Source organism: Lytechinus variegatus, chromosome 11 (assembly GCF_018143015.1).
Source record: "Lytechinus variegatus isolate NC3 chromosome 11, Lvar_3.0, whole genome shotgun sequence".
Taxonomy (NCBI): domain Eukaryota; kingdom Metazoa; phylum Echinodermata; class Echinoidea; order Temnopleuroida; family Toxopneustidae; genus Lytechinus; species Lytechinus variegatus.
The window spans coordinates 9,725,245-9,743,499 of NC_054750.1; the positions used below are offsets into that span (position 1 = coordinate 9,725,245).

Genomic DNA, 18,255 nt, shown 5'->3' on the forward strand with positions numbered 1-18,255 from the left:
CTGAAGAAGAGTGTTGGGAAGTCTGGTGATGGTACAGATGTTTTAGAGGACCTGTCTGCTACTGATCGATGGATCTGGGAAAACTTCTCATTTCTAAAGGATCACATCGAGACAGTTGAGCGCAGAAACGTCGTCAGCATCCATGGCACAACTGAGAGGGAAGCAGGCAGGACAGCACCAACATCCACGTCTACTGGGTCAGCAGCCGCAGTACCACCTACAGCAGCCTCCAACATCCAGTCAAACTTTGGGTCAGAGTCACAGTCTACAGACCCCTCCTCTCGAAGACATTACAAAGAGAGTGCTGACCTCAAACAAACTCTGATGGAGTACATTTCTGGTTCCAAGAAAGTGGGTTCCTCCCCCTTTGCCAGACATATAGACTAGGGACTCGCTGAGCTTCCCAGCGACATCAGACGCACAACACAGATAAAGTTGATGACTGTTCTTCATGAGGGGCAGAAACAGGCTGAAGAGCGCCAGGAGATGCAGCAGCAGGTGCCTAGTACACTGCAGCATACCTTCCGACAGCAGCAGCAACAGGTTGCCCCCTTCCAGCCAAACCCTCCGCCGTACCTTCCCAGCTCCACCAGTAGGCATGACCCCTCCAGATTGATGTCACAGAATCACCAATGGCAGCCTCCACCATCCCAGTAGCCAACCCAGATGACAGGACAACAGACCAGTCTCTGGCGCTCCCAAGACCCTCAGTTCATGAGTTCACAGTTCCCTGCCATGTACTCACAACGGTCGTTGAGATCCCCGTCCTCATGGACCTGGACACGGGAACAACACGCCCCGTCTCACCCATACCAAGATCATCCATTCCCTTCACTGATACCAGCTCCCAAGGGCATGGTGCTGCTGCTACTGCCGCTGCTGACAAGACTACCGACTCCCTGAATCTGACTGACATTGTAAACAGTGCCATAACCGCTGCAGGTATCTCCACCAGGCCACCATCTCCTCTGAGAACTCCTCCAGGACCGGAAGATGACACCACCAAGAAGTGAATTCAGTAGCATTTTTGAATTGACACAGGAGATTTTTCAATTTTATATGCTGTATTAACTTTTGATAGTTTGATGTTATAATATTTGTCTGTACATTGTATTATGTATGATAAGACAAAGAAGGGTTTTTGCTTGTTACAACGTTTTGGAAAAATTAATAATGTTTGCTTTGAAAGTTGTAAATGTGTTATATCAAGTTGGATATATCATTATAATGATTTGGAAACAGTGATGATAATGTTTGCTTTGAAACGTTTAAATGTATCATATTAAAGGTTTGAAACGACTAAATATGTACAATTCAGTGAAATACTTGTTGCAATAGTTTTACCAAAGAAAAAACAAAGCAATGACCGATTATCGAAAGTTGCAGGTAAAAGTTTTCTTTATTATATTGTTAACTTGTACTGCCGAAAATTTGAACATGAAATTATCATTATTTCGGAAGTTACCCATTCATCAGACCCGACAAAAACAGAATGTCGCAATTCAATAAGTTTGCCGATATGTTTATGTAATGCAAATTAAAGCACGATCTTTTCTTATTAAAACTTTTCTAAAACAAATTAAGCTATATGCCTACATGTTAAAATAAAAATACATATCATTGAAAACTATTCAATTTAATTATTTTCAAATCAAATTTGCTGCAAAAGCCTGTGAAACATACGTAACCAGGATTTCAAGTCTTCCTTTAAATAATAAAAATAAAACAAAACAAATAAAAACAGTGTCCTACAAAAAAAACACCTTCACACTTCCGGTCCGGAATGCACAACAATAACGATATCATTGGAAAGAGTAGCATTTTAAAAGTAAATGACCAAAACATCACGAAATATGATTTTGTAGTTTTTATTTTATTACACTTTTTGCAAAGGGATGCAAGCAATGAAATCATGTACTTTTGAGAATTTTCCCATAGGCCCTACAGCTAAGGATTCGTTCAGACTGATTTTTACCGCTTACAGACCTTTGCAAGAAGTATTATAACACAAAAACCACTAAACGTGATTTTGGTATTATTGGATCATTTACTAAATGAAGAGTTGGTCTCTTCAATGAATAAAAAATAATAATTAAAAAAAAACGACCGGAAGTGTACCGGAAATTTTTTATGGGACACCCTGTATAAAACACAATAAGGTAGAAAAGGCAATAGAGTAAAACAATAAAAAGAAAAACTCTGTTGAAAACATTGAGTTTTCCACCAAGCTCTTCCCTTTTATTTTTTTTAATTTTTTTATTATATTTATGTTTTTAATTTTGTAATGTCTTATGCTCTATTTCCTTAGTTTTATTTTCTCTGTTAAAATAAGGGTTATTCATCTCACATATAAAATTGATTTTCTTACTATTTTTTTGATTTGTAGGAAAATCAATTTGTAATAATTTGTAATAATCAATTAAAAAAAGCGTATTTTCAAGATATCTTATCGCACATATATTAATTTCAAATTCTGCAACTTGATTCCTTTAAATTTTCACTCCTGATTCACAATAGTAGTATTATCTAATTTTTCTGTATTTTTATTTTTACAAGCAGATGAAATACATAACACCAATAACATCTTCACAAGAACACATGATACAAAACTTATTTCAAACTTATATTAAAAATAAACAAAGTGTGCATATGGGAAAATGTTCTTATTTCCATAAACAAAAGTCTTTATCTTCATCATCTGCTTCTGACGATATCTGAGCCATTCCTTTCTTAACTCAATCAGGAAGTACCACCCCAGCCATTCTTTGTTGCCAGTCAACAGCACCCACTGGAGAGACGAAGTATTCTCTGAGATGATCTCTCTGATGTCTTGCATCTACAGTGGCGAGGTTACCCCTTGCAGGTGGTTGCGGAACATCTTCCCAGTGAGGTCCATCTCTCCAGCCCCCTGGTGCGAAGTTGTGCTCTTCATCTTCGTGGTCCACCGCATTGGCTGCCAGCGCCACCCTCTTCCTCAGCAGGTTGTGGAGCACCACAGCAGTCTCTACCAAATCTCTGACGTTATCTACCTTCTGTTCCAGTGTTCCCAATAGGCACCGGAACCTGTTGGTCATGATGCCAAAGGCATTCTCCACCACTCTTCTTCCCCTTGAGATCCTGTAGTTGCAGATCCTCTGTTCATCTGTCATTCCTCTTCGACTGTATGGCTTCATCATGTAGCTCTTCAGGGCAAAAGCATCGTCACCCAGGATGAAGTAGGGAATATCAGGCTGATTTTCTCCAGGAAGAGGGCATGGTGGTGGGAGTCCTATGGACCCATCTTCTAGGCATTCGAAGAGCTCAGAGTCTGCGAATATCTGGGAGTCAGACATGTGTCCTTTACCTCCCAGCTCAATCCAGATGAACTTGTACTCTGCATCTACCAATGCCAGTAGTGGTATAGAGAAGAACCCCTTGTAGTTGTGGTAGAGACTGCCTGTGTTTGCTGGCTTCTTAATGGCTATGTGCTTTCCATCCAAGGCACCAATTGCATGGGGGATATTCCATCTCTGTTCAAACTGCTGGGCAAGGGTGCTCCATGCTTCAGGGGTGGTAGGTATGTTGAAGACCTCATCTTTATACGCCTCTACAATGGCCCTGCACACTCCTGGAATCAGCTCTGATATGGTTGAGATGCCACATCTAAAACCATATGCCAGTGATCTGTAGTTGTCCCCAGTGGCCAGATGTCTCAAGGTGATTGCCAGTTTGAGACCAGCTGACAAAGGGTGCCTGTAGTTAGTCTTTTGCTTCTGGATGACTGGTGCCACTCTCGCTAGGATCTCATCGAACACTTCAGGGGTCACTCTAGTGAAGTTTGTGAAGGCAACAGGGTCCTCTAACCTCAGCAGCTGTGTCCAAGAGGATAGGTGTACTGGCCATACTGCTGTCTTCGTTCTTCAGTGAGCCATGGCCTGGTCCAGCAGCACCTGATGAATTGTCTTCTCCCTCCTGCTGGTAGTTCATTCTTCTCTTGTCTTTGCTGTTCTTCCTCTCTCTCCTCTGCCTCGAGGGCTAGGATGTAGTTGTATAGCAGGGAGACAAAGGTCATGTCTACATCATAAGATGGTTCATACTCTGATACATATTGAACTTCCATATCTTGTTCTTCTCGAAAAATTTTTTGCAATGATTTCGTGTATCTGCTGCATCTTTATATATACTCTGGATCAGAGGCGGGTTGCAATCAGATCTCAAATTTTGTCATTGCGTAACAGTGCTTAAAAGAGCCTATCAATGCACAAGTGAGCTTGATAATCGTATCAGAGCATTATTTAAAGCGTGAAAGGCGCATCAAAGCTTATCAAAGAGTAATAAAGCATATCAAAGCGTGATTTAAAGCGTAATAAATCTTGATCAATCGGCATCAAAGCGTGAGAAGCCGTAGCGATTCGGGAAATAATTTGTCGACCAAAGCAGGAACGAACTTCGTTTCAGAGCGTATCAAAGCTTATCAGAGCATATTATATCTGATGAGATCGTGAGATTTTTTTTAAATTAAAAAAAAATGACGCTGAATTGATCGCCGATTTAAAGCGCGGCATTCGCCATTGGTGTGAACTTAGCATAAGCTATAATAGACAATTAAATTATGATAAAGGTGTTACTCCATATTATTAGTCAGTTAAAAATCATGTACTGAAAATGACTGAAAGTAGACATTTTCAATCATTTCCAGTACATGATTTATAAATGAATAATACTTTCGATTTTACTGGATAAATCGTAATATTCACGGATTTGTGTTACCTCCATAATAACTCCCAGAAGGCAATACTCGGGAGTTTCATGCTGCATCAAATAATTCAAAATACAAATTCTACATCAAACATTTCTTTTTCCTGTTAAGGACATGACACAAACTACCAATTTGAATTACATATTTTTTATCCCATTTTCAAAATTTTTACATTATACTAAGGTAAGTCTTCACCGGAATGTAGGGACAGTTAATTTCTGGTTACCAGTAAATAAGAAACAAAAAATATATTTTGGTTATTTAATTCAACAAATTTATCTTTGCTAAACACAATGTCATGTTAATGTTGTGTACATTTTCTATGACAAAAATGGAATTTCCATTTGAGATTAAGAATGAAATGGAATTACAGGTTTTCAGAAACAGAATTAAGACCATTTTTTAAAACCGAAAATCATTGTTCCTAGAAGTGTAATATTCTCTGATCTGGCTAATTCATCACATCAGCAATAGCAGGCTATAGAGCAAACTACATTCTGGTGGAGACACCCTTATTGAATATAATGGTTATAAAGCATGCCACAACACTTAATGTTTATTTAAGGAGGTACACTTAGGCACCTAACTAACTAAAAAAAAAGGTGTTGCCTCTTTTCCGCATGAATCACGCAAGCATCTCTTCATCAGCTATCTTCACATTTCATCATGGAAAAACCAAACAAGGCTGTGGGAAAGACACAGTAAGATTGCAAGAACCCTGATATAAACAACAGTCCCCATTGTTTTGGCTAAAGATGTAATGTGAGGATAAGCGATGAAAAGGCACTTGTGCAGGAAAGATGCAGCTCTGACTTTTTGTAAGGTGCATTATCCTGTATATATTTCAGTATAAAGAGTGAACAATAAAGTCTCATTCACTCAAGCATTAAATGTACAAATATGTATTTTACATTGATGATGAAGGAAGAGTATATTTAAGCAAGTGTATAATATGGGGTCACAAAGACTATAGATTATACTACACTTTATATCATGGGCTGATTGGTGATATACATATATCCACATGGCTGGCTAGGGTACAGTATGGTGTATAGATATATATATGTCTTGACATTGCTTTATATTATAAAGCAATGTCAAGATACGCTGTAAGTACTTACATCGTATGCCTGAGAAGCATTATATATTACATAATGATCCAATGGTTAAAGCATATGAAGGAATTCAAGGGAATATAAATGATGCATATTGATTAAAGTGGTAACACATTTTGTGCTATTGATCATTTTCCACCAATATGTAGATATAATACAAAACAATGATGTTTTATAGCAGAAAATATAAGTTCCCTCTCAGTCTCAAGGAAAATGGCGTAAAAAAAAATTCAACAAGAACGTATTGAGCAAAATAAATTGACAGCAGTGTTTTAACACTTATTGACTAATTTTGGGGTAAATGAAATTGATCATTTAAGTCACGCATAAACGAGCACATATCAGAACAAATATTGGAACTTATCAAAGTTCACAGAAAACATTTTTGATATCCCATGTCATGAATAGATTTAGCATTCCTTGCCACATACTTTAAAATGAGGTAACTTAAGCAGGACATTAGAATAATTCTAACATAAGATAACCGACAACATATCATGATAGCAAATTCTCTTGTTTGTCAATCTGGAAAGATTAAGTAATTCCAAAGTCAACAGGGCTGGATATTGCACATTTCCCCTGAAATTGTATTTATCAACCCAAATAATTGTCAGGAAAAATGCAACTGGGTCTAATGATAAACAAGTAAAGCACCTAACATTGAACCGAAAATAAAAGGATTAGAAAAAAAATTAAATTGTGAAAATAACTCTCGTGACTTCTGAAAAATGACTAATTTGCCATTATTAAATGCTCACTCATGTACCCAGCAGATTAATGTCAATTTTTTTTTTTGGGTCAATACAAAATATGAAAAAACTCTGACCAAGTTGCTTTTGCTCGTCTTTATAAAAAAAAGTTAATACCAATATAATTTTGGGGTAATTTACTTTTTGCATGTCTAGTTTCAATGATCTCTAGAGAAACATTTGACTGATAATATGAGAGTATAATGTTTTTTCCTCTGATTTTACATATACTGCAATACATGCATTACATTATTAGGAAATAGTAGACATTTTTTCGAGCAGATACGTCCACCATGCAATTTTAAACCCTTTGCTATCCAAGTCCTACTAGTGTGCCTTCCTTGAACAACTAAATTCATAGTTCAATACATTGATTTAATACATGTAAATTCATTCCATAATATGGGTCGAGAGTGGCAAATGTAGAATAATGCATAGGTAAAGAACAAAGCAACCATGCACCATTTTGAGCAAAAATGCTTGCTGAATCAAAGCTAAACTGTTATTATGTACAGCACACTGTATCATGTATTTTGTAAATTCCATAGTATTTAAAACTATAATGATCACAGCTGACGTGAATGCTAAATGGGATATGAATTGAGGATATTCTGTAAATAGACCTTAACATACCCAAAACAATTCAATATGATTTCACAGACATGAAGTAGTTTGTGTTCTCATTATCATGGGTTGATACAGATTGATGAAGAATGTCAATTTGTCTATATTTTCACAGATGAAATTATCCACTGAATTATGATATTCTTATGCTATATGTATTAATATGGTATCTCTTGACAAGAAGTGAAACAAATGCGTTTGTCTAGTGTACTGAGTATCTATGTGTGTCTGCTCACAGTGAATGGTTCCTATATCAATGAAACACTCCAATCGCAAAACAAGGTCTAAACTGGAACTGAGCACCAAATAAATGATGGAAAATGCATGTTATATGTCCCACTCTAAATGTGCATGGATTATGCTATACATATGAACCACTCAAAACAGTGTCTGTCACAATAAGACATCTTACTAACTTGGTCATTGGACGAAGCCTTTTTCTAGAGAACGAAAGAAACGCATAAATAACAAAAATCAAATTATACAAAATAATCAACAGAAAATTGAAGGACACTAACAGTAACAATGATGGGGAAATGTTATTTCCCTTTAAGCCATAAATCATAAGAAAGGAAAGAAACAAAACAAACAAAATAAAACTCAGTCAAAAGTACAAGCTGCACCGTGCCCTGTGAAATTTTTGCTCAGCGACTGACGTACAGAGGATTCAAGAACAGGGCTCCGTAACACAAAGGTTTGCGATGAATTGCAAATATGAAAGAACCGCACTGATTGGTCCCTGGTCAGTATTTCAAACCTAATGCGTGTGTAACATTGATACTGATTGGTCAGTTCATTTAGCAATTGATCGATAATCTTTGTGTTATGGAGCCCAGGAGTAGTGTATTGTCAAATGACAAAGAACATCTAAGATATCTTTGTTGGAAATAGGTTAACTGCAACAGCTGCAGTTTTCTTCTAAATTCAGAGCTAACAAAAATTTGCAAGTGTAATGTTTACCCTGAATCAAGGACTGAACTGCTGTCTTGGTTTAATCATTTAAAAAAAAAGACTTGCTCCACCTCTTATTGATTCCTCCTTACATCATTGAGCAAAAACTCCACATTATCATGGTCCTGTAATACAAAGCTTAGTGCCAGATCATAAGTTCAATTTTTATTCTTGATTACATTCATAGTCAGTGTAATCAATCATTCAATGGATCAATAAGTTTCATGTTAAGTACTACTGGAATAATTTACCATAGAAGTCGTATTAGAAAGTTTATGCGCTAAATCAAGGCTCCACATTAACTTTTTTTGGTGGTGGCCCGTTCGGGCCACCAAAACCTTCAAATAATTTTTTTTGGTGGCCCATTAGTAAAGTTTGGTGGCCCGAAAAATATAAAGAAAAACATTAATTAAAAATGAATAAAACAAATTGAATTCTGCAGTCACTAAAACGTACCACTATTCTTTGTACATCTTGTATGTAAATCATGCTTGCTGTTATTTTACTTTGCTTATTTTGTGGTAATATATAAATTGTTCTATCATTGTAAATATGAAATGATTGAAAGAGAATAAAAGAATTGTATTGTTCCCAAGGTTGTGTGGACTTTTAATCTCCGTATCGACACACACTCATAATGGTAAAGTAAATAAATAGGGCATATAGCAAACTCAGATAGATTTACAAAACAATGATTTTTCCTTTCTTCCTTTTTGATCATAAAACCTAGATTATGCAGGCCCCAAATCCAGTTATTTTCTCTTTTCCAGCATATTATAGCAGGAGAAAATCACAGAAAAATATGCTGGAGAATTAGAACAATGTGTAAAAGGGGGAAATAAACAAAAATCATTTTTAGAATAGTATACTGAAAAAAGAAATCAAAAATTGTAAAAAATGAATAAGTGAAATAAAACAAAAGAGAACAGAAAAAAACATTTGAGAAAAAAACAAAAGAAAATGTAAGAAAAATGAATAAGACAAAATTATCAAAAAATGGGGAAAATTATTATTATTATTCAGTAGAAACAAGTTCTTTAATCAGGAATATTCAATGGGAAGGGGTATAAATGGTTTACTGTAAAAAAAATGAAAGAAAAAAAATGAGAACAGCAAAAATTATCTGGAAAAAACAGTGAGAAAATTCCTTCCCTATATTTGACAAAATGATGGAAAATTCACATTTCATATCAATGAAATGCCTTCCCAAAGTATTTACTTCCTTAAGAGTGGTTTAAGAAGTCATTTGTAAACAAGAAAGAAAGAAGCTGCCTATTTATTTTTGGCTAGAAGAGACACAGCTTCGAAATAAACCAAATATCAACATACATACAAATGCACATATGGGACTGTGATGTACTCACCTATGTGTTTTATGTGTATTAATGCATTTGGAAATCGGTCTTTTTGAGTCAAAAGAGAGGTCATAATTCCTCCTTTTAATGCTTGCAGATAATCAGGTTTCAGTAATATGGACTGTAGAAGGGCATTTCATTGGTGTAAAATGTGACTTTGACGAAGATTTTCAAAGTTCTGGGGAAGATTTCTTAGCAGTAACATTTCGTATCGCAGCTCCCTGAGTCTGAATGGTCTGCTCGCGCACAGCTAGCTAGCTGCAGTGGTTTCACGCACGGCCGGCTGAATAATAGTTACTACTGTATGCTAGCGGTAGGCCTACATACTGTCATGATTATGCAATCTTTGTGTGTGTGTATTTGTGTGTAGATTAACAAAAAAGGCGCATGACGAATTGGCTTGCAATTTGAACTGTAGAAAGTTGATAAATACATGCAAAATCGGGAGAAAAATTGCACTACTTTGAAAATTATTGGTTGCCCGATTCGGGCCACCAAAACTTAACATTTTTTCAATAATGGTTGCCCGAGATGACTTTTTGGTGGCCCCGGGCCACCGCTAATGTCGAGCCTTGTCTAAATCATCATGGAACAACCCTTAAAAGATGTGAAATAAAGAAGTAAAAAAATAAAGAAAAAAATAATAATCTATCAAGTTTATAATCCTCAGTCTATTTCCTTATCAACATATAGACTAGGAATTTTTTTCAGGTACATGTTTCAACAAGAAAATTCATATTGGGTATTGATCCCTTTGTAATCTGATTTTTTTTGTAATAATGCTATATTACATGTATTTAATATGATCATTTCAACCTTTAAAGCCTTAATAATCAAAGGTCTGAATAGTGATATGAACACTGAAATTGAAATTCCACTTGGGGATAACTCAAGTCCAAATCATAATGTCATCATCATCTGCTGCAATTTGACTTACAAAGGCAGGCAGTACAATGGCTTGCATTAAAACAAAGCTTGCATCACAAAACTTGAATTTTATTATTCCTAGCATTGTTGCAATCTCTAAAATAGTTCATTTGACTTCTTTGAAATATCATGATGTAATTTAATAAAAAATTGAATATCATATCATGTAGGAAAATGGCCTATAAAACTTGTAATTCCCATAGACTTTGTACAGGAACCACCATTACTTCCAGAAGACAAAGAGTTGACATGATATGTATGCAAAAAGAAAAGGAAGGTGTCACAGATAGTGCCATTAGATTTAAAGTAAATATTCAGAGGTTTCCTTCACATTACAACAATATCTACTGGTACTAGCTACATCACATCAGGGGTGCAATTCAAATACTACTACAGTCTTTTCACATTCCCAGCAGTAGACGATTAGTGAAAACCATATCTTTTATAAAACATTAAAGGGGAATCCAACCCAAATAAAAACTTGTTTTTATAAGGAAAAGAAAAATCAGACACGTTGATAGGTGAAAGTTTGAACAATATTGGACAAACAAAAAGAAAGATATGAATTTTTAAAAGTTGTAAATATTGGTAATCACTATACCCATGGAGATTTCAAATTGGCCGCATATGGGATGTCATAGTGATGTAAGGCAAGGACTACTCTTCCATGTACTCTTTATTTCAAATTATATTTTTCTTTCATGAGGACATAAAACAATATACTACATGGGTTATATTTAGATTACTGCCCCAGAGGAATGGGTACTTAGGAGAAAACCACAAATCCATGATAATAAAGTACATGGCCTATGGGAAAGTTGTCCTTGCCCCTTGTCATAATTTACTTACCCAGTTGCCAATTTGAAATCTACATAGTATTAGTGATCTCAATTTTAAAGCAGCTATAACTTTCTTATTGCTTGTCCAATTTCTTTCAAACTTTCACCATTCTGTTTAATTTATTTTTCTCCTTCCCAACACAACATTTTATGGCCAAGGCTGGATTCCCCTTTAACATATTTGGGGGGAGGAACAGACTAAATACTGGGAAAGGGGCAACATTTGGCGATTGTGAGTATCAAAGACGATTTTCAAAAAGAATGAGAAGACTAAGTGTACTTACATCAGGGGAGAGCATGAAGTAGTTTGATGGCGGTTTCTCTAATGACACTGGAAGGTTGTAATCACCAGTTTGGAGTCGACCATCTCGCAACAAAGGAAGCCACTATACATGGTTCAAAAGAAAATCAGTTTACAATTACATGGCTATTGTGGCCAAATAGTGATAGACTTCTACTACTACTCCTACATGTACTACTGCTACTGCTTCTGCTGCTACTACTACTACTACTACTACTACTACTACTACTACTACTACTACTACTACTAATAATAATAATAATAATAATAATGATAATAATAATAATAATAATAATAATAATAATAACAACAATAATAATATATCATATTTTACCCGGGGTAGCCACTTCACTTCTGAAAAGTGTTCTCCCAGCGGGCCTTGCTTTAATAACATGATTGTGTTATTATTACCCCAGCTTAGCATTTAAGCACCACTAGCTGACTTTACAGACCAATGCCACATTATTGTATCAAAAAACAGTCCCTCTAAAACTGGTCATATATTATCAAACAAACTTCAAGTTTTCTATCCAAAAGTTTAATGACCGACTAGTTCAAATAATAAATTAAAAATTGTATGCCATGCAATACCATACAAATTGTATTAATATGCGCATTTGAATGGAGCCAGCCTTCGTTCACACTGCATTTGTACACAGAATGTTATGAAAAATAATAGGGATGTCAAATAAAATCAAATCAATAATTCTCATTATTGCTCCAATCACATTTCCTCCCCAATGTCTGCAAGGAGAGCATAAAATACATTTTATAGATTTGTAAACAATACAAACAGAAAGAAAGCTAGTATAAAAATGATAATAATGGCTGTTTACGACTCGCCGTACAGCCATCGTAGGGGAAATGTGACTGCGCCATAAGATATAAACTCACCGAATAACCAATAGGAGTCTCGACAGGGGCAATGTCCTGTTTCCGTTGGCAAGAGATATGGTAGAACGTGAAGAGAATATGATGCTGATCTCTGAGGTCTGCTGGCAAACGGATCTTGATCTCTTCATAGAAGTCAGGTGACTTGTTGTGGTAGCACACAGAGGTGTAGGCCTGACGACCGTACTCTGGGCTGCTGGACTTGCCATAGATACACTGCCATGATTGAATCGAAAACTAGGTTTTATTGTTTGATCAGATAATGCAGCCCCGGATTCTCTGGATTTAATTTGAAAATATTCAAGTGATTTAAAATAAATTGTCATATGGAACACAAACTGAAAACATGTTTAAAAGAAAATAAATCACAGAAGATACCTTACATACATGTAACTTACCAACAACAAAAAAATTTATGACAGGAATCATAAAAAAGTTTTTCACAACATTGTTGACTAGAAATCGGAACACTAATAACTTCATATCAGCATCACAGCATCATAATGATTAACATGGAAGACAAATGAGCTGGGAACCAGGTAAATATACATCATCATCCTTCTCAATATCATCACAAACATAATTATCATTAACATCATGATCATCATCCACACCAACATCACCATCATCCTCTACCTCCTTATCATCACCATCAACATCACCGTAACCATGACTGTCATCACTACTACATCAACATCATCACCATCACCACCATCACTGTCACCACCACCATTACAACACCAATGATGATCATCCTCACATATCATCATCATCACCAGGGGTGTGAGTGGTCACAAATGAAAAGATCTGAAAAAAGCTGAAGAGTGTTAAAAAGTCTGAAATAGAAAGAGTTCCCATACTTTTTGAACAGAAAATAAGTTGAAATTAAGCTGAAAATAAGCTGAAAAATGAGCTGAAATATGCTAAAAAAATAAGCTGGAAAAAAAAATCTGAAATCAACGAAAAATCAGAACTCTCACACCCGTGCATCACCACCACCACCACCGACACGACCATCACCACCACTACCACCATCACCTTCATTATCATCATTACTACCATTACCATCAGCAACATCATCATCATAATCAAAGTGTTTGTTTTGTAAATCACCATCAAATACACAATTATTTAGACAAAAAGACCTCATTACATACCTCAATTCCACTTCCAAAGTCATCTCCTGCTAGGAACTGAATCTTGACAGTAATATTCCTTGCTGAACCACCACGGTTAGAGAAGTTCAAAGAGCGAGGGTACAGGTACAAGATGTTCCTGGTAAGACAATACAGGAACATAGGTATTAGGGCTGCACAACATGACGATAACATTGTGACATTGGAACTTAATTAATAGATGATACATGATATACATATTCCTCTCATGTTATCAAAAACAATTGTTGTTTAGTGTTTTAGACTAGGAATCTACCTTCAAGTGCTATAAAACCCGGATATTTCCAAAATCCTCCAATTCCAACTGAACAGGGTTCAAAGGCAAGGGACATTAAAATGCCATCCCTAAACAACATTTTCCCTCAACAAAACATTGGATAGGACTGTGAAGTATTACAGACTTCAAAACTGATTCGCAAATTACTCATGCATCCAATCAAAGCTTGTTACATGATTAGGACCTGTGTTGTAGATTATACTGAAACAACAAAGGCCAAAATGATGGGTTTATATTTCATTCTCATTATGAATTTCTACATCAATCGCTGTCTTTTTTTTACATTCTCTAATCCAATCCTGTTAGATTGTTTTTTTTTCCCTTAAAAAAAAAGATTGATAAAAACTGACCTATAAACACTGTGTGGCACGTACACCTCTCTGGCAGGAAACTCTTGAATCTCTTTAGTGGGCCTCGTCCTGTTGTCTGGGAATGGTTTGACCTGGTAAAGGTCAGGGGTCAAACAGTAGGCAGGGTGGTCTACTACTGGAGATATATCAAGCTTGAGAGAACCTGAAAAGAAAAGTAAGACACATTCACTAAGGTCAAAGGTCAAATTATTTTCAGGTCAGGGGTCAAACAGTAGGCAGGGTGGGGATATATCAAGCTTGAAGGGACCTGAAGCACAAAGTGGTGCTACTTGTCTCACCAAACCTGAACACTTACATTTCTCACATCATTCCTGAACAAGGCTTTATACAAGGGGCTAATAGAACTTATTTGATCAATTACTTACCTCTGATACACTTAAGTCTCTTCAGGACAGTAGTGGGTCTCTTGAGATCTGCTAGAAACTTGTACAGATCTACATCACTCAGCTTATCCCCTTCCTGCAAAAGATAAATAGAAGGATCTTTCTTTTCAAATATTTTATATTCTAAATACCATTCAATCTAATACCTGAGTTAAGCCAACCCATTACTATATTACTTGGCTAAGAATTTTTTTTTACTCGCATTACTGAAAGTTAATAAACGAAAATTTGAGGTAGAAATGGAAATGAACATTACGAACATTTAAATTCTATCCATGTAAAAATAGTCCACTGCAAAGGATTGCTCACCATAAGACATCACATTAAAAATGTTACATAACAGCAGAAACTGTCAGGTCGACAATTTAGGTGTAGTCCCATACATGCTGATCTGTGTGCTGGAAAGGTGACCATCCGAAACAAGAAGTTAATTTGTTATCATTTTGTTAATTCTAATGCTTTGCACTTGCAAAGCTATGATGATGGCATCGGGACAAATTCATCCCCATAAAGATAAATAGATCGCCCCTTAACTTCTCCAAATGGAATGCTTTGGAGTGACCATCATTTCCAGTCATCCCAAAGATCTGCTACAAACTCACCATTCAAGAGAATATTCAACATCTCTTTCATCAACATTTTACAAATGGCAAAATGATTATATTTGAATTTACTACATAATTTCAAATTTTTCCCTGAAAATGAAAGAGGTAGCCCTAAATATTCAGTAATCACCCCGTTGTGGACAGAGAATATCCCCCAAGAATTAAACCTCCCATCCTGCTACCATTTCAAACACAAATCAAGTGAAAAAGAAATGAAATCAAATGGGATCTAACCTGTTTGAAGAAGCTTGATACAGTGATGGTAACAGGATGAAATGTCTCTAGGTTGCTGATATCATCTTCCACCTTGTAGAAGCTTCTTCTCTCAGATCCATTGCGCTTCAAAGAAGAAGAGCTCGTCTCGCCTCGTCGGGGAAGGGAGCCGTATTGACCCGGTTCGCCCACAGTGCTCTTTTTACGTCCCATCTCCAAACTATTCGACTTTTTATCTATGATGAAATTAATATTAAAGTTGTAGAGAAAAATCATGATTATTTTACAATTTACCCTCTCTTTTTTTACATTATACTGTATATACAGGGGTATCATAGCAAAATTGTTTGCATCAGAAGCTTACAAGAAAAGAACCCATATTACAGATTGAAAAAAAAAAACATCTGAAACATATCTGTTCCATATCTGTTCCACTGAGGCAAAAAATTGACTTAGAAGAGGTATATAACACATGTTTTGGATTACCTCGTCTTTGACTTTGGCAATTATTTGACTTATGGAAGGCTGACTAGGCAGAGTCACCTGTATATCAGGCTTGGAGAGTGGGAATAATCTCATACAAAGATGGACTGGCAAGTAAATGTTCATGAACCATTTTTTTCTATAGGGCAAAGCCTTAGGAAAAAATATTTTATTGACTATAGACAGTTCAGCCTTGCAAAAAATAAGAATTATCTTTATGTCCTGGGCACCAACGGACCAATCATTTGTTTAGAATACTGTACTCCTGAATATTCCTAAGAGGGGTATGATAAAAAATACAATACCCAGTTCAGCATCTGAGTTCCTGTCAAGACTACTGGCACCATTGATGATATTCATGAGATGAATGGCTGTCCAAGCCAAGGGCATTCGGTACACTCCAAGCTTCTCACAGAAATATGCAGCAGTTGATTTGATCTTCTCCATGTGCTGTGCATTGAACATAAGTAGATATTATTAATGTTGTAACCCGCAAGTGAAAACCCGAACCGTACCGTCCCGTATAATCCAATAATTTGCAAGCGGGACCCGCTGACCCGTCGGGTTTTAACCCGCAAGTCAATTTATCTTTGAAAAATGAAAAACATTATTTCTGCAATCCCCACACTATACAGGCTCAAATCAGGAAAATATATGTCTACTACTACCTAGCTTAGAGTGAATTTACTTACAATTTGCAAATTCGCCTTTTATTCCGGAGAGAAAATGTTTTTTGGGTGACTTTGTACCACGAAATGGGTCCGCTCTGATCTCGAAATTGAAAGCATTACGCAATTAACGCCTCGGATCGGAGCTAGCGAGCCGCAGCTCAGCGCGCTAGCTAGCCCAGGCTGCCCAGCAAGGATCGGCAGACGGCAATGTTGTTTTTCAGACCAGGGGTGGTATTCTGAAAACGTTCTTATCTTTGTTCTTATCTTTTATCTTATCTCACTGAGATAAGAAGACGCTAAAATCATTGCAAATCGGTATTCTGAAAATCTTCTTAACGCGTTCTTATCTTTGTAAGGACTGCCTTCTTCTTATCTTCAACACGCCCATTTATAGGATATTACCAATCAAAATGCGCGTTATATTGGCAGTTTAACCAATAGAAGCGTACCTTATGTGAAGAGAATATCATGGGCGCTGCGCGTACACTGTTTCTGGCGCATTGCGCGAAATAGGCATTTTATACGCAATGACTGATTTTATTATTTCGAGACGTCCACGTGCACAAAATAAAGAAAGAAAAAAGTAAATAAAGCAGGTACAAATAAAGAATAAAAAATGAAGAAAGAAAGTAAGTAGGTATTAAAGTAAGTAGACAGAAAAGGGTCAGAATGAAGCAGAAAATGAAAGGAACAAAGCAGAAAATAATGAAAAATAAAAAGTAAACGAAAGAAAGCAAGCAAAAAGGACTTAAAAATAAAAAAGAAAGAAAAATAGAATAAATAAAAGAAGGAAAAGGATGAAAGAAATAAAACAATTATCAATGATAAAGTGAAGGAACAAAAAGAAAAAGAAAAGAAAGAAACTAAAAGGAACACACACACAAAAAAAGAAAAAGGTCAAACTAAAAAGATTAAAAAAAGTAACATGGAACCGAAAAAGAAAATAGTCTAAAAACGAATAAAAGAAAGTTAGAAAGAAAAAAAGGAGAAAAGGGGAATAAAATGTAAAAAGTGAAGGAAGAGAAAAAAAGGGAAATGAAACAAAGAAATGAAATTGAGAGAGAAAAAATGAAAGGAAAATTAACGCAAACATGAAGACTACAAAAAGATAAAGGAAAGAAAGGTAAATTCAAAGAAAGAAAGAAAGAAAAAAAAAACGAAAAGGGAAAATAAAGAGTTAAGAGAAGAAAGACAGAGAGAAGAAACAAAGTAAAGAAAAAGGGTAAATAAAGAATGAACGAAAAAAGAATGAGCGACGAAATAAAGAAAAAAAAAGAAAGTAAAAAAGACACAAAAATTTCAGAAAGCAGAAATAAAATAAATTTAGAAAGAAAAATTAAGAATTATTAAAGGGAAGGAAGCAAAAGGGGGAAAAATAAAATGAATGATTAAAAAAAGGAAAAGCATATATAAAAACGAAAGAATTGAAAAAAAATAAGGAAGAAAAATAAAAAGATTACAAAAAAGTGAAGGAAGAAAGAAACAAAAAGGAAAAGCATATATAAAAACGAAAGAATGGACGAAAAAATAAGGAAGAAAAATAGAAAGATGACAAAAAAAGTGAAGGAAGAAAGAAAGAAAAGGAAG

The 18,255-nt window shown here is 35.7% G+C and overlaps 1 protein-coding gene across 3 annotated transcripts in view; it reads right to left on the reverse strand.

The window, feature by feature from the left end:
- The window catches only part of LOC121423468 (dedicator of cytokinesis protein 7-like), a 65,177-nt gene that overhangs the window by 26,099 nt on the left and 20,823 nt on the right, over nt 1-18,255 (reverse strand). For 2 of the 3 annotated variants that reach the window (XM_041618815.1, XM_041618817.1), the window contains 8 exons: nt 16,303-16,447; nt 15,536-15,750; nt 14,679-14,772; nt 14,293-14,455; nt 13,648-13,765; nt 12,494-12,706; nt 11,583-11,684; nt 7,643-7,666 (listed from right to left, as the gene is read on the reverse strand). In XM_041618815.1, coding sequence (XP_041474749.1) covers nt 7,643-7,666; nt 11,583-11,684; nt 12,494-12,706; nt 13,648-13,765; nt 14,293-14,455; nt 14,679-14,772; nt 15,536-15,750; nt 16,303-16,447 — 1,074 coding nt within the window. The remainder of the gene's footprint in view (nt 1-7,642; nt 7,667-11,582; nt 11,685-12,493; nt 12,707-13,647; nt 13,766-14,292; nt 14,456-14,678; nt 14,773-15,535; nt 15,751-16,302; nt 16,448-18,255) is intronic. The other variant, XM_041618816.1, reaches the window with a different exon arrangement.